This window comes from Rattus norvegicus, chromosome 9 (assembly GCF_021556685.1).
Source record: "Rattus norvegicus strain SHRSP/BbbUtx chromosome 9, alternate assembly SHRSP_T2T, whole genome shotgun sequence".
Taxonomy (NCBI): Eukaryota; Metazoa; Chordata; class Mammalia; order Rodentia; family Muridae; genus Rattus; species Rattus norvegicus.
Window position 1 is genome coordinate 129,344,964 of NC_141542.1, and position 25,831 is coordinate 129,370,794.

A 25,831-nucleotide genomic window follows, 5' to 3' on the forward strand; every position below is an offset into this window, starting at 1 on the left:
TGAAGTATGATGCATATTCTTCCATCTTGTCATCTTGATCTATAAATTTGTTAATTATCTGAAAATTAAATTTAAGTACATTAACTAAATTATGGATATAGTGATACTGGGAAATTGTATTAAGAATAAAAATACAAAACCCTTGCCAAAAAAGGGAGAAGAATTTTTGTCTCCTCTCCTTAAGGAGGTAGGTGAAATTTATTTGAGATGGCAAAGGGCTCCATGGCCTATTTGAAGAAGAGGGTGTGTTAACTAGATGCTTTAATTAGCACCTAAACTACAGATCAGAATATTCCCTATTGTGTAGGAGGACACTCATGTAAAATGCATGTAGTTGAGCAATTTTTCACATCCTGTCCTCCAGTAGAGTTCTGATCACATTGGGAATAGGGTACTGAAGTGTGCTTCAAAGATTCACTCACCTAGAAAGAATTTTTCTTTCAAAACTAAAAATCATGAAAACTTTTTAAATTTAATTTTTACTTTAAATCTTTTATTTTTTAAATGTATTTATATAGAATATACAACTAATTATTTATGAAAACTATTATAAATTTTTCTAATAAAATAAGCATCACACATGAACATTTATTTAAAGGAAATTCACTGTACACAGTAAAGCACCTTTCTCAGACTTTTATCAACTCATTATATGAGATTGGTTCAGTAGAAGTCACCAGGGGGCACCCTCAGCACTGTCTTCCAGTTGTGTCCTACATATGGTGTCCTGGACACCAGGTGATGTTAGAAAATTGAAGTCTCTAGGAATGCTGCACCTTATTAGACTAGTTCAACCAGAAAAAAACATGAACTTCAACAAAGGAAATGACAGTGCGGATGAGTCGTTCAGTGCTGTGGAAGAAAAATAGAAATAGAGATCCTGATGGAAACAAGAGACTGTGATTCTCATGACCACTACCTACCAACAGTCCCTTCTCCACATCCACAACCTGTAACTCCCCTATGCCTATGTGCAGAGTGACGCCATGACACGTCACTGATACACCGGCTGCTGGCCTATGTCTTATGTGTGAAAATCTCCTTCAGTCATGAGGAAGAGTTTTCTTTGAAATATGGTCCTCAGAAGCAACAGAAATAACCAAGTCCCACAACTCCTGTCAATAACATGCCTGTTCTCCACTAAGCAGCCACCATGGCCGTTCCTTCTTCCTGCCTGGGCCTTTGTGATATCAGAAGAATGAAATGCATAAGTCTTTTCTCAGAAGATGCGATTAAAGGTTGTGGTTGAAAGAATAAGAGAAAAAGAATAGGCTAGAGAAGCATCTATCACAAGTTCAGCACAGCAGTATGGGGGCTTTAATTTCTCTAGAATCTTGAGGAAATGTCAACTCTGCATTCTAAAAGGTAGGGACAAAGGAATAGACGTGTGGACATTTGAGCAAACTATTTACTTAAGAAAGTATTTCTAGTCTTGAAGTCATACTTCCCAGAAACATTCATTCTGCACATTCTCCACACCGTGCCTCCCTCAACCTCCCCTACCTAGACAGTAGCTAATGATCACATACACATTTTAAAGGTGTGCAGTTTCTTTCTACCTGTGACAGTCCGATTGAAAATGGCCCTCATAGGCTCTTAAGGAATGGCACTATTAGGAGGTGTGGCCTCCTTGGAGGAAGTTTGTCACTGTGGGGTCACCTTGCTGCCCAATCCTGACCTGGAGCCACCACAGCACGAGTGTCAAGCGCTGGCAGAAGACCATGAGTGCAGGCAAGACCTCTGCGACAGACTGATGGACCCCTGCTGAAAGCCGAGGCTACCTTCTCTACAGACAGGAGCAGTTCTCTTCATGAAGGTCAGAGATGAGTGGGTGCTGCCATGGTGGACAAACAAATGTCATCTGGGATGGACAAACCTCTTCCCCCCCCCCCCAGCACATCAGCGCCACAGATGCCTTTGCCATCTCTTGGATGCCCTGATGAAGCCAGCAACTCTGAGTATTATTCATTGCCCAGGACATCAGGAGTGAAGAGATTCAGTGGCATGGGGCAATAACAAAGTAGATTGAGAGGCTCGAAAAATGGCTATGCAAGAGCCTATCCTGGTTACAGGCCTGCAAGAGACAGTCGCTGGAAACTGGGATCGGACTAAAGGATGGCCTCACTTAGAATGTACAACAGAAGAAAAGTCCCAAATTGCTTAAAAGAAAAAGCACAATGGCACACTTGCGGGAAAAGCTATACTCCCCAGAGAACAAACAAAAGACTCACTTTGCCAAATACACAAATGGACTCATTTAGGAGATAAGAAGCTCGTCCAAGTAGTTAAGGCATATGTAATAGACTTTAAGATTTGAGCCAGAGAGGCAGTAAAAAAGTATAAGGTATGCCAGTAAGTAAATGCTTAACAAGCAAACAGGGCAAAGAGACCTAGAGAGTTTAGTGAAAAGTCAAAGTGAACGTCACTGAGATAAAACCAGAAAAATATGGTTACAAGTATCTCCTAGTGCTTTCAGATACCTTTCTAGGAATAAATAGAAGCTTTCCTCACCAAGCAAGAGACGGCCTCGGTAGTCATCAAGGAGATACTGGAAGAAATCTTCCCCTGATTTGGAGTGCCCAAGGTAATCTGGTCAGACAATGACCCTACTTTCATTGCCAAGGTAAGCCAGGGTGTGGCCAAGTATTTAGAGGTCGATTGGAAATTACATTTTATCTACAGACCTCAAAGTTCAAGACAGGTAGAGAAAACAAATAAAACTCTAAAGAGATCCTGACCAAGTTGACCATGGAGACTGGCGCAGACTGGGTGGCACTCCTTCCCTCTTGCACTCTTCAGAGCAAGAAATATCCCTTCCAGATTCAGCCTTACCCCCTTTTGAGATCTTATATGGGGCCTTGGCTCCTCTGACTGTGTTAGATGATGTTACTGAACCAACATATCATAGTAATAATGATTTGTATGCCAGGCTAAAAAACCTACAGGTGATACAGAAAAAAAATCTGGTCACAGCTGGCAGCAGCCTATTCCCCAGAGACCCCTGAGACATCTCATCAGTTCCAGGTCGGAAACTCAGGTACATATGATGACACTGAGCCCAGACACTTGAGCATCGCTGGAAAGGACCATACTTGGTGCTGCTGACCACCCTGACAGCCGCCAATTCTCAGCCCTCACCAGCAGCATACTAGCTGTTGGGGTGAGAGCTGGGACCTAGAGGGACACTCAGATCTTCAAAAAGCTCCCTAGACTTGCACATCAGATAAGTAGATACATCAGAGATGTGACTGAGAGGTTGCTCTAAGTGTGTTTTAGAAACAAGAAATTCATGTTTGCCCTGGGTTCCATCAAAATAGGTCCCCCAATTGTAGGTGTGGGTGTAGGACATATGTTAGTACTCCTAACACTTCTTGGGACTGTGCCTCAGGGATCACAATCTGTATAATTTTAAAAGCTCTAAAAGACAGTCATGACCTTGGTGTGTAGGTCCAGATAGTGTCCTGATTGACAGGTACAAGGACATCTATCCAGACTCTGTTTGGAAACACCACCAGCCTCCCATAATCATTTGTGTAACCAAACAGTAATTAGTTCTAGGACAGCTGCCACTCATTACTCTCTGATACATCCGGGCTGTTACTGATAATTTGCTTGGTTTTAGTTTTTGGCCCATGCATGGCAAATAGGCTAATTGTTTTGTTAACCTTCTGGTGAATTATGTTCAGTTGATGGTTCTGAGACAACAGTACCAAACAGTTAGGACAACTGGTGAAGCCGAATATGAGACTTGATACCAAAATTCTAAGATTAGAATTACTTAGTAGAAGAAGAGGGGAATGAGAGAGTTTTAAACTAGCTCAAAACTCAGAACAGGATCTGACTCAGGAAGACAGATGGTTGAAAATGCAGGAGGACTGGTGCAGACTCACTTACCCTCTGGATGTCACCAGACATGAGTAAATGAGTAACGGGTTCTGTTCTGCCCCTGTGATGTTTATTCAAGCCCCCATTTGCCTTACAGATAATGTTCCAGCCATAGTGTCCTGCAGATAGTATTCCAGGAAACCAGGGCCGAAGCCTAACCAGATGTGTATCAGATGCAGATGCTTCGTCAACTCTGACAAACATTTACCCTAAAAGACAGGAATCAAGATCTCTTTTCAGGAGAATGAGGGCTTGACCTTTCCCCTGATTTAAACCCTAGAGTCTGAAGAACAATCCTATGACTTTGAAAGTTTCCCCTTGTGACATTTTTGGTATTTCATTTTGATGTCCTCTCATCTCCTGGGGCTTGTGATTTCTTCCTTTAAAGAGCCCTTCTCCCAGCCACTCAGGTTCAACTCCTCTGTCTCTTGCATGGGATACGTGTCGACCGGGAGCTCCGTACAGAATAAACTTCGCCTCTGCTAATTGGATCAATATTGGTCTCTCCTGTGTTGGGGTCCGAGACTTCCCGAGACTTGAGTGAGGGTCTCCCTTCGGGGATCTTTCAACATACATGAATGACAGAAAAAGCCACTCTTAAAAAGACTTTAGGAAATAACCTGTGGTGGTTTGTTACCACCACATAGGTGCTGAAAGACCATGAAGGCACAGAATAAAGATTTGGGGAAAAAAGAGCTCTTTTTCTCCTCTGCTCTCTCAGTGCCCCTTCCTCTCTCCTACTGACCCCCTTTTCCCATGGCAATTTCCCTGGCCTTGGTCCTTGGGGCCAGTAAACTTGCCCACGAGAAAGCATCTTCCCATAACCTGTCTTTGATATAAAAAAAGAAGTATTTGAAGAAGCAATTGCTAATAAATTTTAGAAATTGATTGATACCAGCAACATAACTGAAAAATTCATAAAATATTAAAAAGATAAATAGGTCTGGAAATTAAAAATATAAAGCCTTATACATCATACCTCCAACCAGCTACATCTATACCCAAAACAATAAATCTGTCAAAAACCTATACACATTATTGTGTCACACTTGAATTTCTGAGAAGAAAAGATTTTGAAGGCAACCAGAGAAACAATAGCAACATTAATGCATCAAGTGAAGATAAAAATTATAGTCATTGTCATACCAGAACTTGTAGTAGCTTGAAGGTATCTTTAACATGGCCTATGGGAAGAAAGAAACTACTAATCCATAATTGGACATAAACAGTAAACTAAACAGAATAAAGACTTGTGCAGGCAAACAAATGTTGAGTACACATCATCTGTGTACTCAATTCAATCATTGGATCAATTTCATGATAAAATGTTTTTCAGGCAGGAAAGACTATGACACCAGAGAGAAACCGGGACCTATACTGTACAGAAAACATACTAAGAATCAAATAAATAACTTCTATTTTAACATTCTCTAAAAGAATATTGGCAGTGGTAAAAATAGTATCAGTAGTCTATTTGTTTACAGAACACACAGAGGTAAAATATGTGGTAATGCTGATAACAGCACCACAAAGTTAGGAAGGAAAATTGAGAGTTTAGTATGATAAGTTCTTCATAGTGCAGATAATTTGAATCTAGGCTCTGATTCATTAAAAGCGTACCCTGTAAACACTGGGATAACTACAATATTACACATAATTGTGATGCTCTTTTATGTGAATACAACATGCCCTCCAGATCAAGGAAGACCTGAGATTTTAGAACCATGAGGTCCTTTACTGCAGGGACAGCACTGGAGCCTCCTGGGAAGTCAGAGTAGAGCTGCCTTGGGATGAAGGTTTGGACTTGTTGGAGGACATGAATCACTGTATAGCTGAGCTGTGACGTCTTATGCTTAAGCTCCACCCAGGGTGGAAGACGTCCCTTCCTGGCTGCCTTCGAATCAAGGACTCTCAGCTCTTTCTCCAGCACCGTGTCTGCCTGCCGCTGCCATGTTTTCTGCTAATATGATGATGGACTGAACATTAACTGAGACTGAAGGCAGCCCCCGTTAAATGTTCACCTTTGTAAGAATTTCCTTGGTCATGGATCGCTTCACAGCAATGAAACCCTAAGACAATGGTTCTTGGATGCTTGAAGTCTAATGCACGGAAATTCATTAAATGTTACCAAAATGCTTTTCAAAGAGAATAATGAGGAATGAGTAATAATTCAACCATAACGATGAAGTGAATAATAAAAATGTGCAATTTATAACTAGAAATGCCACAGATTTTAACATTCAACACATAAATATACATTAATCATGAATTGTTTAAACACACCAATTAAAAGACAGTGAGTATTCAACTGGTTAAAAAGCAATATTAAACTCTGTACTGTCTACAAGAATGTTTATGGTGGATACCTTAACTAATAGAATTCTGAAGTCGCTATACTAATGTTGGACCAAGTCGAACTCAGAAGATAAAATTATGAAAAATGGTGTTGCTTGGGAGGAAAAGGCTAATTACTAAGAATATATAGCAATGCAAAAAGTATGTGCATGGAATGTGAGAGTTTCTAAGGAGGTGGAGTAAAGCCTCGAAAAGAGTCGAGGTGGTAGTGGCTTATGCCTTTAATCCTAGCACTTGGGAGGCAGCGGGAAGAGGATCTCTGTGAATTCTAGGCAAGCCTGGTCTACAGAGAGAGTTCCAGGACAGCAAGGACTACACAGAGAAACCATGTCTCAACAAACAACAAACAAACAAACAAACAAGCTTAAAACAAAAAAACAGAAGAAAACATGAAAAGGCACAAATGTAAATTCAGGAATCCAGTTTTGAGCTGGGTATGGTGGTTTTTCATGTCTGTAATCCCAGAATTCATGAGTCAGAGGCAAGATGGTTAGATGTTTGACCCCAGGCTACCCTCATTCCCAACTGTACAGCCCTAGGCTTATATGCAGCTGAGCCTTCGGGTTCCAGCTAAGACTAGAAAATGGACACTTTTGGGTCTAAACCTCGATTGCCAGGTTACATTTATCCAATTGAGTTTGTCTCAGACTTTGCATGGACAGCTACGCACAGGCTGGTAGGAGGAATGGTTTAAACAGCACATGGCTGGTTGCCATCTTGACTATGGGGTAAAGAAGGAGGAGTCATAGCTTCACCACTGACTTAAGGCAGCCACATGGCTGGCAGCCATCTCTGTTCTGGGTCGGAAAAAAAGAAAGGAACGCTTGGTGGCCCTGACAGCCAAACGTTGTCCTGTAATAGTTACCCACTTGGCATTGTGAAGGAGTTACATAGTTTTCTCTTGTTAAAACTTAGTTTTTGTCTTCCAAAAATTATGGTTATGCTCTGTCTGTACTCTTTAAAAGGTATTTATTTTTAACATACAGGGACAATTTAGAGCAGGTAACTAAAAACAGACAAAGGTTGTTCAGCTCAGACATGCGTGGTAGGTAGCAGACCTCAAAGCTGTCGGAGAACCTGCTGAGAATGGCATTTGAAATGCTTTAACTCACCATGACAGAGGCTCCCTAATCCTAGCAGTGACCCCTTCAAGGCCTCCAAGAGGATGTGGGCATCGTGACCAAGGACTCCACCTGGACTGGGGTGCACTGATGACTGGGCATTACTGCCCCAATGCCTCATACACTGCCAGGACCCTGTCCAAACCGTGGACAAATGGGGCAGAGGACAGGCCTTCTGTTGCTTATGATAGAGTCAGGACGTTCTCCCGAGTTTCTCCAGGAAGAGCAGGGTTGCCAGGCCTGGCAGTCAACGCTGACCTTGTGGTGGGACCTTGGTCCCCAGTGAAGCCATCGACAACACAGCATCCCAGTCGGGCAGGCATCAGGGTAACCGGTCAATCTCTTCCATTAATTGATACGTAGGCCTGTGAATTATCCTCTTGCTCAGTCAGGTAAAATCCACTCTTCTCAGGTCTGAAGGGTTTAACGACAGACGAGTGAAAGAAACAACTTTCTTCTATTCCTTTACCTAAAGACACTCACTTTCCCATAACGGACCCCGGTTATCCACCATCCGCGTCTCAGGGGGAACAGCCATATAGTAGGAAAGGGTACAGTTTAAATTTCATGCAAGGTCTGAGGATACGAAAGCTCTCAGGAAGTGTTTTTGGCCCTAAGGTGTTTTAAGGTTGGTAAACGCACGTTACAAGTGTTAGAGGATGGAATAAAAAGTGTGGAAAAGACTGAAAAACCCTACCTGTTCCTTCCCCGCACTGTGGTCCGGGTGCAGTGAAGCTCTCTGTGTTCGCTCCAGTGCAGCCCTTCAGACTCCAGTACAGCTGCTCAGTCTCCAGTGCGGCCCCTCAGTTTCCAGTGCAGCCGCCCAGGCTCCACTACACCTCCTCTTCCCCATCAGGGCTGGAACTTTCCTCATTGAGGTTAAGTAGGAGGATTGCAGATGGAGGAAGGCACTGTCTCTGGCGGATCCGGTCCTGCTTTTCTCTGTTTCTAAGGACATTTCACAGACTTTCATACACTGCCTTCCAGGGCACTGCATGCAGTTTGTCAAAAACCTAAAACCCTGACAGCCCGACCTCTCCTACTAACAAAGGGTTGACTACAAATCACCGAATGTAAATTATTGTTCTTCATGGACATCAGCATGGGACGCACACAAACGACCATGTAACTGTACCGTGGCTACACCACCCCTGAGTCTATTATAGACCCAAAGGCTAAGTCGGGGCACCACAGAGACGTTTGCACATCTGTGTTTATTTCCACAATAGTCAGGAAGTGGAATCAGCCCAGATGCTCGACAGATGCACAGATAAAGAAACTATGCTTCAAATGTAATGGAAGTTTATTCGGCCATAAAAAGAGCGAAATTGTGAAAGATCTATGCAGGAAAATGGTGCCAAATTGAGATCATGTTAAATGAAATAAGTCAGACTCAGAAATACAAATATTGCATTTTTCTTTTCTATGCATAATCTACATTTCAACCAAAAGACATGGAAGAGGAAGGGCCGATGTGGGGAGGAAGGCTGGACAGGTAGTAGGTGGCAATTACTGTTAGTGTATGTAATGGCTATTCCTGGATGTCAACTTGACTATATCTGAATTAACGACAATCTAGACTTACAGGGCTCACCTGTGATCCAGACCTTGTGGCTTGAAAACACACCTTTAATCAGGTTATACCTTCACCTGTAGACAGACACGGGACATTGGAAGAAGAAAGATTCCCCTTTCACCTGCTTGAACAGTATAACAGCACATCCGCTCCTTCTACTGAATACCCCCGAAACAACAAGCCTCCTGGTACCGACCAAGTACAAGATTCTTAGATTTCCAACTCATAGCTGACCAACATTTAGAGCTGGACTACAGAATGTAAGTCATCATTTCAAATTCCTTAGGGTCAGTGTGGGGGGGTGTGTTGGGGGTGACGGTTGGGGGTCAAAGGGTGCGGGTTAGGGTTTGGGGGTCAGGGTTTAGGTTTAGGGGGTCAGGGGTAGAGGGTTAGGGTCAGGTTCAGGCTCAGGGTGAAGTATACGGTTAGAAGGGGTCAGGGTCAGTGTCAGGGTCATGGTTAGGGTTAGGGGGATTTAGGGATAGGGTCAAGGTTATGGTTATGGTCAGGGTCGGGGTCGGGGTCAGGGACGGAGTCAGGGTTTAGGGATAGTGGTTATGGATTAGGGTTAGGGTTAAGGGTTAGGGTTAGGGGTTAGGGTTAAGCTTAAAGGTTAGGGTTAGGGTAGGGTCAGGATAAGGGTCAGGTTCAGAGTCAGTGTCAGTTTCTGTTTCTGATGACTTCATAGAAGCCTCCCGTTTCTTTCCATTTTCTCCTTGTAACTAATATTCTTAAGAGGTTTACTTAGCATAAGACACAGCTTCTGCAAGGCCTCCTCACTCCAACATTTATACTTTCTACCTTTTACTTTTCCTGTCTTTTTCATTCTCTGGGACCTTCTACTTAGTAACCTGTCACTGATGTTTCAAGGCACTGGTGTACTTAAGAAATAATTCTGGGAATATCTTTGCTGTATAAATGTCTAAGTGGATAGACTTGCACTATACTTGTAGTCCATATTTAAATTGTTTAAAACTTAACCTGGGACTTAAGGGTGACAGCATAGGTGGAAAATAAAATCTATTCTCAGCCAGCTCTTCTTTGAGCATTAGCCAGAGTTGAATGTATGCTGTCATTAAAGAGATTTTCTCAAGTAGTCTTTTGTGTGTGCAGTGCTTTCTCCCTGGGAAGGCATATTCATTCTAGGAGAGCTGCATCTTTGGCCTTTTATAAAAATATTTCTGAGAAAAGCTGTTTACTCAGGCACCTTGACCCCAGTCTGTTGTTCCCCAGGGCAGTGACCTTGCTTTCTTCCTGATTAAACATCTTAAATTCTTTAGTTAAAGACTGTATCACAACAGAGTTTTAAAATTACTCATTTGTGTGAACTGTTCATTGCAGTAACAGAAAAAAGATTTGCACGTGAAGCATGGTTTCTGCCTTCAGACTAGAACGGGAGGAACAGTTTACTGTGTAGCCTGCACAGTGAAACAGGATAGGCAATAACTAGACCACAGACTAAATGTAAGGGAGTCAGCTGCAGAACCACCACTATGAAGAAAGACCTGATTCAAGCAGGGTAAGTAATTTTGTAATTTCCCAGCATGTATTAATTCATGTATGTGAAGGAAAACAGACTAGACTCAGGGATGGGTGTATAATTTGGGTAGATTAGGTAAGTCAGTGACTATTGACTTACCAATGAGGAGACTGTCCTATGAAGAGATATGCAATCTTTGTTGACATAGTTAAGTCAGCTCAGAAATGTGAGACACAAACCATTGACTATAGCTGTGTTTGTCAGATTACAGATCTTTGAAGCTAGCATTGCATACAGGAACAAGGTCGAACACTATCTTATTAATACCATCCCCTCTACCAGGGAGTGGTGTACTCTTTTTCAAAGTCAGTATACCTATATGTTTTTCAATTTTGTTTATCTTTCTAAAAAGTCAGTTGATTGTATTACTTTTTTTTAAAAAGATGTATTTATTTATTTATTATATATATATATTTATACACACACACACACACACACACACACACACACACTGTAGCTGTCTTCAGACACACGAAAAGAGGGCATCAGATCTTATTACAGATGGTTGCATGCCACAAAGTGGTTGCTGATTTGAACTCAGGACCTCTTGGAGAGCAGTCAATGCTCTTAACCACTGAGCCATCTCTCCAGGCCCCTGGTATTACTTTATTTATTTATGTTTTTTTTTATTAACTTGAGTATTTCTTATTTACATTTCAAATGTTTTTCCCTTTCCCGGATTCCGGGCCAACATCCCCCTAACCCCTCCCCCTCCACTTCTATATGGGTGTTCCCCTCCCCATCCTCCCCCCATTACCGCCCTCCCCCAAAATTACGTTCACTCGGGGTTCAGTCTTGGCAGGACCAAGGGCTTCCCCTTCCACTGGTGATCTTAGTAGGTCATTCATTGCTACCTATGAGGTTGGAGCCCAGGGTCAGTCCATGTATAGTCTTTGGGTAGTGGCTTAGTCCCTGGAAGCTCTGGTTGCTTGGCATTGTTGTTCATATGGGGTCTTGAACCCCTTCACGCTCTTTCAGTCCTTTCTCTGATTCCTTCAACGGTGGTCCTGTTCTCAGTTCAGTGGTTTGCTGCTGGCATTCACCTCTGTATTTGCTGTATTCTTGCTGTGTCTCTCAGGAGAGATCTACATCCAGTTCCTGTTGACCTGCACTTCTTTGCTTCATCCATCTTGTCTAATTGGGTGTCTGTATATGTATGGGCCACATGTGGGACAGGTCCTGAATGGGTGTTCCTTCTGCCTCTGTTTTAATCTTTGCCTCCCTATTCTCTGCCAAGGGTATTCTTGTTCCCCTTCTAAAGAAGGAGTGAAGCATTCGCATTTTGATCATCCGTCTTGAGTTTCATGTGTTCTGTGCATCTAGTGCAATTCAATCATTTGGGCTAATAGCCACTTAGCAATGAGTGCATACCATGTGTGTTCTTCTGTGATTGGGTTACGTCACTCAGGATGATATTTTCCAGATCCATCCATTCGCCTATGAATTTCATAAAGTCATTGTTTTTGATAGCTGAGTAATATTCCACTGTGTAGATGTACCACATTTTCTGTATCCATTCCTCTGTTGAAGGGCATCTGGGTTCTTTCCAGCTTCTGGCTATTATAAATAAGGCTCCTATGAACATAGTGGAGCACGTGTCTTTTTTATATGTTGGGGCATCTTTTGGGTATATGCCAAAGAGAGGTATAGCTGGGTCCTCAGGTAGTTCAATGTCCAATTTTCTGAGGAACCTCCAGACTGATTTCCAGAATGGTTGTACCAGTCTGCAACCCCACCAACAATGGAGGAGTGTTCCTCTTTCTCCACATCCTCGCCAGCATTTGCTGTCACCTGAGGTTTTGATGTTAGCCATTCTCACTGGTGTGAAGTGAAATCTCAGGGTTGTTCTGATTTGCATTTCCCTTATGACTAAAGATGTTGAACATTTCTTTAGGTGTTTCTCAGCCATTCGACATTCCTCAGCTGTGAATTCTTTGTTTAGCTCTGAACCCCATTTTTAATAGGGTTATTTGATTCCCTGTGGTCTAACTTCTTGAGTTCTTTGAATATTTTGGATATGAGGCCTCTATCTGTTGTAGGATTGATAAAGATCTTTTCCCAATCTGTTGGTTGCCGTTTTGTCCTAACCACAGTGTCCTTTGCCTTACAGAAGCTTTGCAGTTTTATGAGATCCCATTTGTCGATTCTTGATCTTAGAGCATAAACCAATTGTGTTTTGTTCAGGAAATTTTCTCCAGTGCCCATGTGTTCGAGGTGCTTCCCCACTTTTTCTTCTATTAGTTTGATTGTATCTAGTTTGATGTGGAGGTCCCTGATCCACTTGGACTTAAGCTTTGTACAGGGTGATAAGTATGGATCGATCTGCATTCTTCTACATGTTGACCTCCAGTTGAACCAGCACAATTTGCTGAAAATGTTATCTTTTTTCCATTGGATGGTTTTGGCTCCTTTGTCAAAAAACAAGTGACCATAGGTGTGTGGGTTCATTTCTGGGTGTTCAGTTCTTTTCCATTGGTCTATCTGTCTGTCTCTGTACCAATACCATGCAGTTTTTATCACTATTGCTGTGTAATACCGATTGAGTTCAGGGATAGTTATTCCCCCTGAAGTCTTTTTATTGTTGAGGATAGTTTTAGCTATCCTGGGTTTTTTGTTATTTCAGATGAATTTGTAAATTGTTCTGTCTAACTCTTTGAAGAATTGGATTGGTATTTTGATGGGGATTGCATTGAATCTGTAGATCGCTTTTGGTAAACTGGACATTTTTACTGTATTAATCCTGCCAATCCATGAGCATGGGAGATCTTTCCGTCTTCTGAGGTCTTCTTCAATTTCTTTCTTCAGAGGCTTGAAGTTCTTATTGTAGAGATCTTTTACTTGCTTGGTTAAAGTCACTCTGAGGTACTTTATATTATTTGGGACTATTATGAAGGGTGTCGTTTCCCTAATTTCTTTTTCGGCTTGTTTCTCTTTTGTGTAGAGGAAGGCTACTGATTTATATGAGTTAATTTTATACCCAGCCACTTTGCTGAAGTTGTTTATCAGCTTTAGTAGTTCTCTGGTGGAACTTTTGGGATCACTTAAATATACTATCATATCATCTGCAAATAGTGATATTTTGACTTCTTCTTTTCTAATCTGTATCCCCTTGACCTCCTTTTGTTGTCTGATTGCTCTGGCTAGAACTTCAAGAACTAATTTGAATAAGTAGGGGGAGAGTGGGCAGCCTTGTCTAGTCCCTGATTTTAGTGGGATTGCTTCAAGTTTTTCTCCATTTAGTTTAATGTTAGCGACTGGTTTGCTATATATGGCTTTTGCTATGTTTAGGTATGGGCCGTGAATTCCTATTCTTTCCAGGACTTTTATCATGAAGGGGTGTTGAATTTTGTCAAATGCTTTCTCAGCATCTAATGAAATGATCACGTGGTTTTGTTCTTTCAGTTTGTTTATATAATGGATCACGTTGATGGTTTTTCTTATATTAAACCATCCCTGCATGCCTGGGATGAAGCCTACTTGATCATGGTGGATGATTGTTTTGATGTGTTCTTGGATTCGGTTTGCCAGAATTTTATTTAGTATTTTTGCGTCAATATTCATAAGGGAAATTGGTCTGAAGTTCTCTTTCTTTGTTGTGTCTTTGTGTGGTTTAGGTATAAGAGTAATTGTGGCTTCATAGAAGGAATTCGGTAGTGCTCCATCTGTTTCAATTTTGTGGAATAGTTTGGATAGTATTGGTATGAGGTCTTCTATGAAGGTCTGATAGAATTCTGCACTAAACCCGTCTGGACCTGGGTTCTTTTTGGTTGGGAGACCTTTAATGACTGCTTCTATTTCGTTAGGAGTTATGGGGTTGTTTAAATGGTTTATCTGTTCCTGATTTAGCTTCAGTACCTGGTATCTGTCCAGGAAATTGTCCATTTCCTGCAGATTTTCCAGTTTTGTTGAATATAGGTTTTTGTAGTAGGATCTGATGATTTTTTGAATTTCCTCTGAATCTGTAGTTATGTATCCCTTTTCATTTCTGATTTTGTTAATTTGGACACACTCTCTGTGTCCTCTCGTTAGTCTGGCTAAGGGTTTATCTATCTTGTTGATTTTCTCAAAGAACCAACTTTCGGTTCTGTTGATTCATTCTATGGTCGTTTTTGTTTCTACTTGGTTGATTTCAGCTCTGAGTTTGATTATTTCTTGCCTTCTACTCCTCCTGGGTGTATTTGCTTCTTTTTGTTCTAGAGCTTTTAGGTGTGCTGTCAAGCTGTTGACATATGCTCTCTCCTGTTTCTTTCTGCAGGCACTCAGAGCTATGAGTTTTCCTCTTAGCACAGCTTTCATTGTGTGCCATATGTTTGGGTATGTTGTACCTTCATTTTCATTAAATTCTAAGAAGTCTTTAATTTCTTTCTTTATTTCTTCCTTGACCAGGTTATCGTTGAGTAGAGCATTGTTCAGCTTCCACGTATATGTGGGCGTTCTTCCCTTATTGTTATTGAAGACCAGTTTTAGGCCGTGGTGGTCTGATAGGACGCATTGGATTATTTCTATCTTTCTATATCTGTTGAGGCCTTTTTTTGACCAATTATATAGTCAATTTTGGAGAAAGTACCATGAGGTGGTGAGAAGAATGTGTATCGTTTTGCTTTAGGATAGAATGTTCTATAAGTATCTGTTAAGTCCATTTGGTTCATGACTTCTCTTAGTCTGTCTACGTCTCTGTTTAATTTCTGTTTCCATGACCTGTCCATTGATGAGAGTGGGGTGTTGAAATCTCCTACTATTATTGTGTGAGGAGCAGTGTGTGTTTTGAGCTTTAGTAAGGTTTCTTTTACGTATGTAGGTGCCCTTGTATTTGGAGCATAGATATTTAGGAGTGAGAGTTCATCTTAGTAGATTTTTCCTTTGATGAATATGAAGTGTCCTTCCTTATCTTTTTTGATGACTTTTAGTTGAAAATTGATTTTATTTGATATTAGAATGGCTACTCCAGCTTGCTTCTTCCGACCATTTGCTTGGAAAGTTGTATTCCAGCCTTTCACTCTGAGGTAGTGTCTGTCTTTGTCTCTGAGGTGTGTTTCCTGTACACAGCAGAATGCAGGGTCCTCATTGAGTATTCAGTTTGTTAATCTATGTCTTTTTATTGGGGAGTTGAGACCATTGATGTTGAGAGATATTAAGGAATAGTGTTTATTGCTTCCTCTTACATTCATATTTGGATGTGAGGCTGTTTGTGTGCTTTTCTTCTCCTTGTTTTGTTGCCAAGACAATTAGTTTCTTGCTTTTTCTAGGGTGTAGCTTGCCTCCTTATGTTGGGCTTTACCATTTATTACCTTTGTAGCGCTGGATTTGTAGAAATATATTGTGTAAATTTGGTTTTGTCAAGGAATATCTTGGTTTCTCCATCTATGGTAATTGAGAGTTTTGCAGGATACAATAACCTGGGCTGGCATTTGTGTTCTCTTAGGGTCTGTATGACATCTGTCCAGGATCTTCTGGCTTTCATAGTCTCTGGAGAGAAGCCTGGTGTGGTTCTGATAGGTCTGCCTTTATATGTTACTTGACCTTTTTCCCTTACTGCTTTTAATATTCGTTCTTTATTTTTTGCATTTGGTGTTTTGACTATTATGTGATTGGAGGAGTTTCTTTTCTGGTCCAATCTATTCGGAGTTCTGTAGGCTTCTTGTATGCTTATGGGCATCTCTTCCTTTAGGTTAGGGAAGTTTTCTTCTATGATTTTGTTGAAGATATTTACTGATCCTTTGAGCTGGGGGTCTTCACTCTCTTCTATACCTATTATCCTTAGGTTTGATCTTCTCATTGAGTCCTGGATTTCCTATATGTTTTGAACCAGTAGCCTTTTCTGTTTTAAATTATCTTTGACAGTTGTGTTGATGATTTCTATGGAACCTTCTGCTCCTGAGATTCTTCTATCTCTTGTATTCTGTTGGTGATGCTTGTATCTAAGGCTCCTTGTCTCTTCCTTTGGTTTTCTATATCCAGGGTTGTTTCTCTGTGTTCTTTCTTGATTGCTTCTATTTCCATTTTTAATTCCTTCAATTGTTTGATTGTGTTTTCCTGGAATTCTTTCAGGGATTTTTGTGATTCCTCTCTATAGGCTTCTACTTGTTTCTTTATGTTTTCCTGGAATTCTTTCAGGGATTTTTTTGATTCTTCTCTATAGGCTTCTACTTGTTTATTTATGTTTTCCTGCGTTTCTCTAAGGGAGTTCTTCATGTCTTTCTTGAAGTCCTCCAGCATCATGATCAAATATGATTTTAAATCTAGATCTTGCTTTTCTGGTGTGTTTGGATATTCAGTGTTTGCTTTGGTGGGAGAATTGGACTCCGATGATGCCGTGTAGTCTTGGATTCTGTTGCTTGGGTTCCTGCACTTGCCCCTCGCCATCAGATTATCTGTGGTGTTACTTTGTTCTGCTATTTCTGATAGTGGGTAGACTGTCCTATAAGCCTGTGTGACAGGAGTGTTGTAGACCTGTTTTCCTGTTTTCTTTCAGCCAGTTATGGGAACAGAGTGTTCTGCTTTCGGGTGTGTAGTTTTTCCTGTCTACAGGTCTTCAGCTGTTCCTGTGGGCCTGAAGAGTTCCTGTGTGTTCCTGTGAGTCAGGAATGTGGGCCGAGTATAATCTCTTCTGGCTTCTCAGGCTTGTCTGCCTCTCTGAAGGTTTAGCTCTCCCTACTACGGGATTTGGGTGCAGAGAGCTGTTAATCTAGTCCTTTTAGGTTCCAGCAGTGTCCCGGGTACAAGGGGTCTGCAGCTCCAGTGCACCTCTCTACCGTTTCCCAGAGGGTGTATACAGTTTCCTCTTGGGCCAGGAATGTGGGCAGGGGTGGGCAGTATTGGTGGTCTCTCCCGCTCTGCAGTCTCAGGAGTGCCTACCTGTCAGGGCAGTGAGCTCTCTCTCCCCCGTGGTTCTGGAGCAGTGAGCTGCAGGCAGGGCTCAGCAAAGTTTGGAATCCAGCTGGTATTACTTTTTTAACTTCAAATTTCTTTATTTATCACTGCTCTAATCTCTTTTTTCTACTCTCCAGTGTTTCCCAGTCATTAAGAATTCCATTCTTTTTGCTCAAGTGCTTTCATATTTGTTTCTGATTAGAGCAACATCTCCTATAGCTTAGCTTTTCTGGGAAGGGAAAGATGGGGGAACGAAGAGCCTGTACAAAGCTCCTCCTTGGCAGTGGAAAGCTGTGTTGCTTATCACTCTCCAGTGTGCACACACAGGTATTGGCTTTGGAGTACAGTAGGAAGACAGATTGGAAAACTAAAACTTTGGTTCTAGAAATTCTGAACCTTACATTCCATATTCAGGGTTTTTTTATGACAAATTTTATAAATAGTTTTGGAAGTGGAAGAAAGGAGGTGATGGGATCATCCTTCAGCTGTGCTTGATTAGAATCTTTTTACCTTTCTACTACCACCATCCACCCTGGCATGATTCAGGGAAATTCAGTTTCAGAGCACAAAAGGAGTTTGTGAGATGCAGACTTTTCCTAGGTAGGGATGGGATGCATAGAACAGCGTCCCCTTCTTGTGCCTTAATCCATGTGGCTGGAAGCAGACATTAAATTATTCTCCAACACTGTTTTGTATGTATGCTTCAGTGGGGATGGGTTTGCCTGAAACCACACGGGAGCTGTGGGAACTGCAGAGCCATAACCTACCTTTCTAATCATTCTCTAAAGCATGGGGTCTCTCGGTTTGGAAGAGAGATCAGTACGAGCTGGTAGGGGGGGTCAGAAATATAACAGTTTAGGGGTTCCTTTGAGTTGTTTCTGCAGGGGTTGTGAAATCTGTGTATTAAATTTGTATACTTTACAAGAAAGTTGTATCTGCTAGTACTAGCCAGGGTGTCCTTGTTCTTGCTCCCTGACTTCAAAAAATCCCTGGCTCAACTATCAAGAGTGTACTTTTCTGATAAATTGTTCCTCAATATTTTCTACATCAAAGTGGCAAGCAAAAACATCTTAACCTAACTTTACTTACAATCTGCATTTGCAAACACTCCATAAATATAGTGATTATTAGTAACAATCTAAACCCCTAAGTTCTTTCTGAGGGTGGTAGTTGAATCATTAATTTATTCTCATAGCAATACTTGAAAAAGATCAATGACTATTAATGCGAATGTCAAGGACATTGCCCACTGAGGGGTTGGAAACCCCTTAGAGTTGTCATATAACTCATAGATTAGGAGGGACGTGATGACCACCAAGACAACAAGCAGAACAAAACTTCATAACAACATGAAATCCTTCAGACGCAATCCTATGCATCATGTGTCTAAGGCACACCCATCATGGTTGTGCTAACCAATGGGCCATACTCCGTGAGTTCTAAACCTGTTTGCTATTCCTCTCACATGGGCCTTGACAGGAGATAGCCTCAGAACTCCTGAACTTGGAATGATGGGTAGTCATGAGCCCCATGTAAGTAACTGCAAGACCAGCAAGTGCTCTTCACTGCTGAGTCATCTTTCCTGCCCTGTGTTCCCTATTCACGCTCAACATTCACATTGCTAATATCTTCATCTGTCCATTTGTAACTGTTTAGACATGCATTCCCTTTTAGTAAGATCTTATTACTATTATAGTTTAAACTGGGGTACTTCAGGTTTCTGCAAGATGACACAGAACTAAAGTGAATGTATAATTCTTTGTATAACTGAGATCTTTTCCCTACCTTCCCTTCTCTGAGAGGGTAGGGACCTACCTGAGTATCTCCCTACCCTGGCTCATCAAGGCTCCACCAGAATAGGCACATCCTCTCCCACAAAGCAGCCTGTTGCAGAACCGAGAGCCCCTGTTTCAGTTGTTGGGGTGCCACATGGAGACTGAGATTCACCTGTGCTATATATGTGCCGGGGGCCTTATTCCAGCCCATGTGGGTCTTTGGTTGGTGGCTCAGTCTCTGTGAGTTCCCAGAGGTCCAAGTTAGGTGACTCTGTTGGTCCTCCTGTGGGGTTCCGATCTGCATCCAGGCCCTTCAATCCTAACCCCCAACTCTTTCTTAAGACTCCCCTACCTCCACCCAATGTTTAGCTGTGGATATCCGCATCTGTTTCAGTCAGCTGCTGAGTTTAGCAATTATCTTAAGGTTCTGCCCCAAGCATAGCAGAATATCATTAATAAGGTCAGGGATCGGTGTTTGCCCATGGGATAGGTTTCAACTTAGCCTGGTTATTGGTGGGTTATTCCTTCAGTCTCTGCTCCTTTTTTGTCCCTACATTTCTTTTAGAAAGGACACATTTTGGGGTTAAACGTTTTGTAGGTGGGTTGGTGTCCTTATCCTTCAGGCATCCTTCCTGGCTATAGGAGGTGGCCTCTTCATATTCCTTGTCCCCACTATTAAGGCATTTCAGCCACCTGCATTGGCTCCTGGGATTCTCCCCATTTTTAGGTCTCTGGGACTTCCTAAAGATTCCCCCAACTCTCCCACTCCCTGCAGCTGCAGATTTCTATTCATTCTCCTGGCCCTCTGTGCCCCTTTCCACCTATAAACACACCTGATCCTGCCCCCATTCCCCTCCTCCTCCTTTCTTCCACCCACTTCCCTCTCTTCCTCTGCCTCCTATGACGATTTCATTCTCCCTTCTAAGTGAGAATCAAGCATCCTCACTTTGACCCTCCTTCTTGTTTAACTTCTTTGTGTCAGAGGGTATATCTTGTGTATCCTGTACTTTATAGCTAGTATCTACCTATCAGTCAGTACATTTTTGGATCTAGGTTACCTCATTCAGGATGATATTTTCTAGTTTCATCCATTTGCCTGCAAATTTCATGATGTCCTCTTTTTTTTAAAAGATGAGTAGTATTCTATTGTGTAAATGAACCACATTTTCTGTATCCATTCTTTGGCCAAGGGGCATCTAGGTTGCTTTCAGGTTTGGGCAATTACAAATAAAACTGCTATGAACATAGTTGAGCAAGTGTCCTTGTGGTATGGTACAGCATCTTTTGGGAGTGGTATAGCTGGGTCTTCAGGTAGAACCATTTCCAATTTTTCCAACCTGCCAGATTGATTTCCCACCAGCAATGGAGGGTTGTTCCCCTTGCTCTATATCCTTGCAGCATGTGCTGTCGCTTGAGTTTTTGATCTTAGCCATTCTGAGGGGTGTGAGGTGGAATGTAAGGGTTGTTTTGATTTGCCTTTCCCTGATGACTGTGGATGTTGAGCATTTCTTTAAGTGCTTCTTGGCCATTTGAGATTCCTTTGTTGAGAATTCTGTTTAACTCTGTACCCAATTTTTTAATTGTGTTATTTGGTTTGTTGATGTTTTTAGTTCTTTCTATATTTTGGATATATTTTTTATATTTTTGACCCTCTGTCAAATGTACAGTTAGTGAAGATCTTTTCCAAATCTGTAGGCCATTTTGTCTTACTGATAGTGTCTTCTGCTTTGCAGAAACTTTCAGTTTCATTAAGTCCTCTGATCTTAGAGCCTGAGCCTCTGGTGTTCTCTTTAAGAATTTGTCTCCTGTACCAAGGCATTCAATTGTATTTCCCATTTTTCTTTTTCTGGGATTTGGTGTATCTACTTTTATGTTGAGATCCTTGATCCACTTGGACTTGAGTTTTATGCAGGGTGATAATTATGGATCTATTTGCATTCTTCTACCTGCAGATATCCAGTTAGACCAGCACCATTTGTTGAAGATGTTCTCCCTTTACCATTATATGGTTTGGCTTTCTTGTCAAAGTGTCCATAGGTGTAGGGGTTTATTTCTTGGTCTTCAATTTGACTCCACTGATCAATCTGTTTGTTTCTGTACCAATATCATGCAGTTTTTATGACTGTTGCTCTATAGTACAGCTTGAAGTCAAGGATGATGATTCCCTCTTTTTTGTTTAGGATTTAGAAGGAGGATGGAGCTCCCATAGGGCAGGGCAGAGCCCATGACTAGTGGGCTTGCTAGGGTTCCAGCAGGTGGAGGTTGGGGGATGTCCTATGTGTGTGTCTCAGGTTAGAGAAGACCTCTTAGGAGACAGGTGGTATTGTGTGATGGGTCACAGTGCACCAATCCACAACTGCTGAGTCATTGCACAGACCATGCTGGCATCCAAATCAATGAGGTACACCTGCTTCTGCCTCCTGAATGTTGGAATTAAAGTCATGAGCCAATACACCCAGATTACCCATCATTTTTTGCAATTAGTATTTGTTCATACAATTTCCCTAATGTGTACGTAGTACTGTTGATCTGTTTGCCTTTCTCTCTCTCTCTCTCTCTCTCTCTCTCTCTCTCTCTCTCTCTCTCTCTCTGTGTGCGTGTGCGTGTGTGTGTGTGTGTGTGTGTGTGTGTGTGTGTGTGTGCATGTATTCATTGGCATTTCTTTTGCAAGGCTATATCTTACTCAAAGAGCAAGGAAATGACAGAGATGAACCTCATTTAGTTTTCTTCTAAAATGACCTGGCAATTTCATAAGACTTCTGCTTAGGAAATAAGTGGGGGATACATCAGAAGTAAATTGACTATATTGTTATTGAAGTATACATTTATTGTGTTGTCAGTATCATGCTTTCTATTGTACACTTGGATGGGATATTTTAGAATGCAATGACCTATGAGGATGTGCATATGAACTTTCACTTAGGAAGAGTAGGCTTTGCTGGATCCTTTTCAGAAGAGTCTCTACAAAGATGTAATGTTAGGAACCTCACTGCTATAGGTAAGACAGTGAATTTTCTTTCACTCTTTAAAATGAGGGCACTACTGTTTCTTTGTTATTGATTTTTTTCTGTAATATCAATTGAGAATGAAGAATAATGTGAGTAAGTTAGACATTGTTCTAAGGTTCACTGAAGATAGTAACTTAAATTTTGCCTAATTTCCAATAATATATCGTACATATCGTAATAATGTATCGTTACATTTGGGAAGACTATACTATTGAAGAACATTGTCAATGTTCCAGAAGACGTGGAAGGTAATTTTCATGTGCAAGTTGATATGAATATGCCTCTGAAGAAATTTTAATGTGTTCTGGAAGATTAAAAGAAAAGCAACAGTGTAAAAAAGTACTGTTTTAAGTATATCAGTGATTATTAAGTTCTCACAAAACCATGTACCTCAATGTTAGGTATCTGACTTTCTTTTGCAAGGCATTCTTTTAAGAAAGAAACAGTGTCTTAACAGATATCACCTTTTGTATCATAGTCCCATTAGAGCTATGCTGAAGAACTGCCAATTTGTTTAGTCTCTTACCACTCAGATCGCAAAAGGTTAGTCACACTGAGTAGATGATAAATATATGTCCAAATCTTATAGTATCTGAATAGTATGGTAAAGTCTATGGTAAAGCTAGGGTTCCTCATATACTTGTAGTAACATTGCTAAGTTTAGTGAGAGGGGCAGTTTATGAGAATCAAGAATGTTGATGTTGAGAAACCTTAATCCCTATACCACATGTCTATGAGGAACATAGTCTGAACGCAATATGTTTTCCCATTTGTTATTTTATTTGTTACTCTTTTTATTAGACAGATATATCTTATGTCACAATGGATTCAAGCCATATGAGTATAGGGATATTGAAAGAAACAAAGTACTTCTCTTTCTCTCCCAGAACAATTAGAAGATATATAGTAGCCCCCACTTTTAGTAGATTTTCTGAGTATGATACAAGTTTACAATTGGTTAGTTTTCCAACTTAATTGGGAATTCACCCATAAATTCACAGTGCAGAAAATCCCTTTGGGTACTAGGAATTTGGAAATTCTTCTATTTGTCCTGGTCCACTTTCCGAATGCAGTATGGTTCATACTAAAGGAAAATTTATGAATGTAATTAGTGTGGCAAAACTCTGAGTTATTCCTGTTTGCAAATATGTGATGAACTTTATAGAAAAAGGATGCTATCAATGTAAGCTATGTAATAAATGCTTTTACCTTCACAGGGATCTTCAAAGACACAAAACCACCCGAAATGTGGGAACCATGAATGTAAATAAAGTGATAAACATTAAGATATGATTCCTCTTCACCAAATTGTAAAATTAATTCATACAGATAAAACGATTCATCAGTGTAATGATGTGGTAAAGCTTTTACATGTTCCAATTATCTTTGCAGGCATAAAAGAAGTCATACTGGAGAGAAAAACCTCTGAATATACTCCATGTCATAAAGCCTTTGCATATCAGAGTCACCCTCAAAGGAATCAAAAAGTTCATACTGGAGAGAAACCCTCTCAATGTAATCAATGTGACGAAGCCTTTTCACATTACAGTCATCTCTGAATACATGAAAGAACACATACCGGAGAGAAACCCTTTGAATGTAACCAGTGTGATAAAGCCTTTGCACGTCATAGTCATCTCCAAATACATAAAAGAACACACACTGGAGAGAAACCTATGAATGTAACCAATGTGGTAAAGCCTTTGTACGTCAAAGTCATCTTCAAAGGCATAAAAGAATTCATACTGCAGAGAAACCTCATGAATGTATTTAATATGGTGAAGACTTTGCACATTTATATAGTCTTCATCATCATAAAAATATTCATACTGGAGAGATTCTACGCATGTAAGCAATGTGGTACAGCCTCTGTGTTATGAGTCCACTTAGAACCAATACAACTCCAATACCAAGTCAATGCAGATGACAAGAATTTATTGTAATCAATCTGATCAATCAGGACTGTGGAATATACTCAGGAGCTCAACTGCAACCCATGTCATGAAGCTCTTAATTTTGAAAACCACAAACATCTGTGACAAGTGACAGATACATTTTTCCACCACTCTGCATTTAGGGATAGGGGCTTTCTTTATGTGACTGTACAGTGTCAATGGATATAGAATATAGGTGTTACCATCTAACCAATCATATCCATTTGTTCTTTTGCCATTGAGAATAGTCATGTTTTATGAAAGAAAAGATGAATAACAGAAGCTGTTCAGCTATTGGTAATTCTCCAGCTCCCCTAGAACCTAGGAACTTTAACATAGTTTCATTCCATGATTAAATAGAGTCCAGCAACAAAAAGGCAGCACTTAAAACACATTTCTTTCGCTTGTTCCTAAAATTTGTATATCATAGTTCTCTACAAATACATGAAAGAACACATCCTGGAGAGAAACCCTATGAATATAAGCAGTGTGATAAAGCCTTTTCTGGCAGGGGCCATGCAGGGACCAGAGTATGCGTGTTTCAGTGATAGGATTCTCCTGTGTCAAAGCCCATGGTAATCTCTTCCCACTTAACAAAGACCTGGGGTGAATTCAGTAGCCTCTTTGCTTTTCAAATGTGTGGTGTGTTGTTGTAAAATTATAAACATAATGGAGTATAGTTGTCTTTTTACCCACTACGTCCGCACCTCGGTGCCCCAAGACATCTGCTAGATATCTTGGCAGAGACACAAATCAGCCACATGCTTTCCTACACTCAAACCCTCACATAAAAGAACACACAACACAATAATCTTTTGACTCAAATGGTAAGATATAATTGCCCAGTTAAACATACAAAGCCTGGTACCATCCATCCCTTAGGAACATTGATAACAACCTGTAAATACACAGAGCAGAATCTTAACATCACCTGCCATGGCTTCTCCCCTCTCTCAGTCTCCTCTCTCTCATAGTCTCCTCCTCCTCCTTCAAGCTTCTCTCCTGCCCATCCTTCCTTCTCCTCCAATGACAGGCCTCCTTATATTGTTTACCTGCCCCTCACCAGTGACATCATCCTACAGTGGTGCCCCTCTCACCAGATTGCGTCTTATAGGATTCGTGAAGGGCATATCTTCTGGGCCTTCCCATTGTGGAGGATTAGGTTTTACACAACCTATCTACTCTGGCATTGCAATTTCCCTGAGCCTTGTGACTTCATTCTGGGTTCAGGTAAACTGCAGCTACTTCTCACTTGGTAGGTCTGAGACAAGCCTGGGAGAAGGAAACAGAGGACAAACACTCTGGAGCACAGTTGTTATTTGGCTCATCTTCCTCAGTGGAAAGGTGGAAAAACAAAACAAAAACCACGCATGTACACACGGCTATATTACTAAAGATTCTATTAATGAACAGAACTGATAGAATGAATCTCTGTATGCATGTTGAAAGCGGATTTACTAGAATGTCTCACTAACAGTGGCTGTCTACCAACGGAAAGTTGAAGAATCCAGTGTGGTTCAGTCTATGTGGCTGGATGTCTGTCTGTCTTCAGTATATACCAGAGTTTCAAAGAAGTAGGCTTTTTAATGCCAGAAAAGAAAAGAAAAGAGAGAAAGAAAGAAAGAAGAAAAGGCAAGAGAGAACTTGCTAGCCAGAGGTATGGTAAGTAGACAAAGAGAATGAGCTACCATCTTCAGTGTTCTTTATATATGTAGGCTGTCACCAAAAGCTGTGGACTAGAGTAAAGGTGGATCTTAACAACTCAAA

At 41.0% G+C, this 25,831-nt stretch overlaps 1 protein-coding gene across 3 annotated transcripts in view; it reads left to right on the forward strand.

Annotated features, from left to right (window-relative positions):
* The window catches only part of Zfp950l17 (zinc finger protein 950 like 17), a 43,496-nt gene extending 18,757 nt beyond the window's left edge, over window positions 1–24,739 (forward strand). For 2 of the 3 annotated variants that reach the window (XR_015629923.1, XM_087569091.1), the window contains 2 exons: window positions 9,018–9,197; window positions 23,523–24,739. Coding sequence is in view for 1 of the 3 variants with exons in the window: in XM_087569091.1 (XP_087425217.1) it covers window positions 9,018–9,151 (134 nt within the window). In the remaining 2 variants the exon portion in view is untranslated. Of the gene's footprint in view, window positions 1–9,017; window positions 9,198–10,278; window positions 10,457–23,522 lie in introns of all 3 variants that reach the window. The other variant, XR_015629922.1, reaches the window with a different exon arrangement.
* Window positions 24,740–25,831: the final 1,092 nt, after the last annotated feature.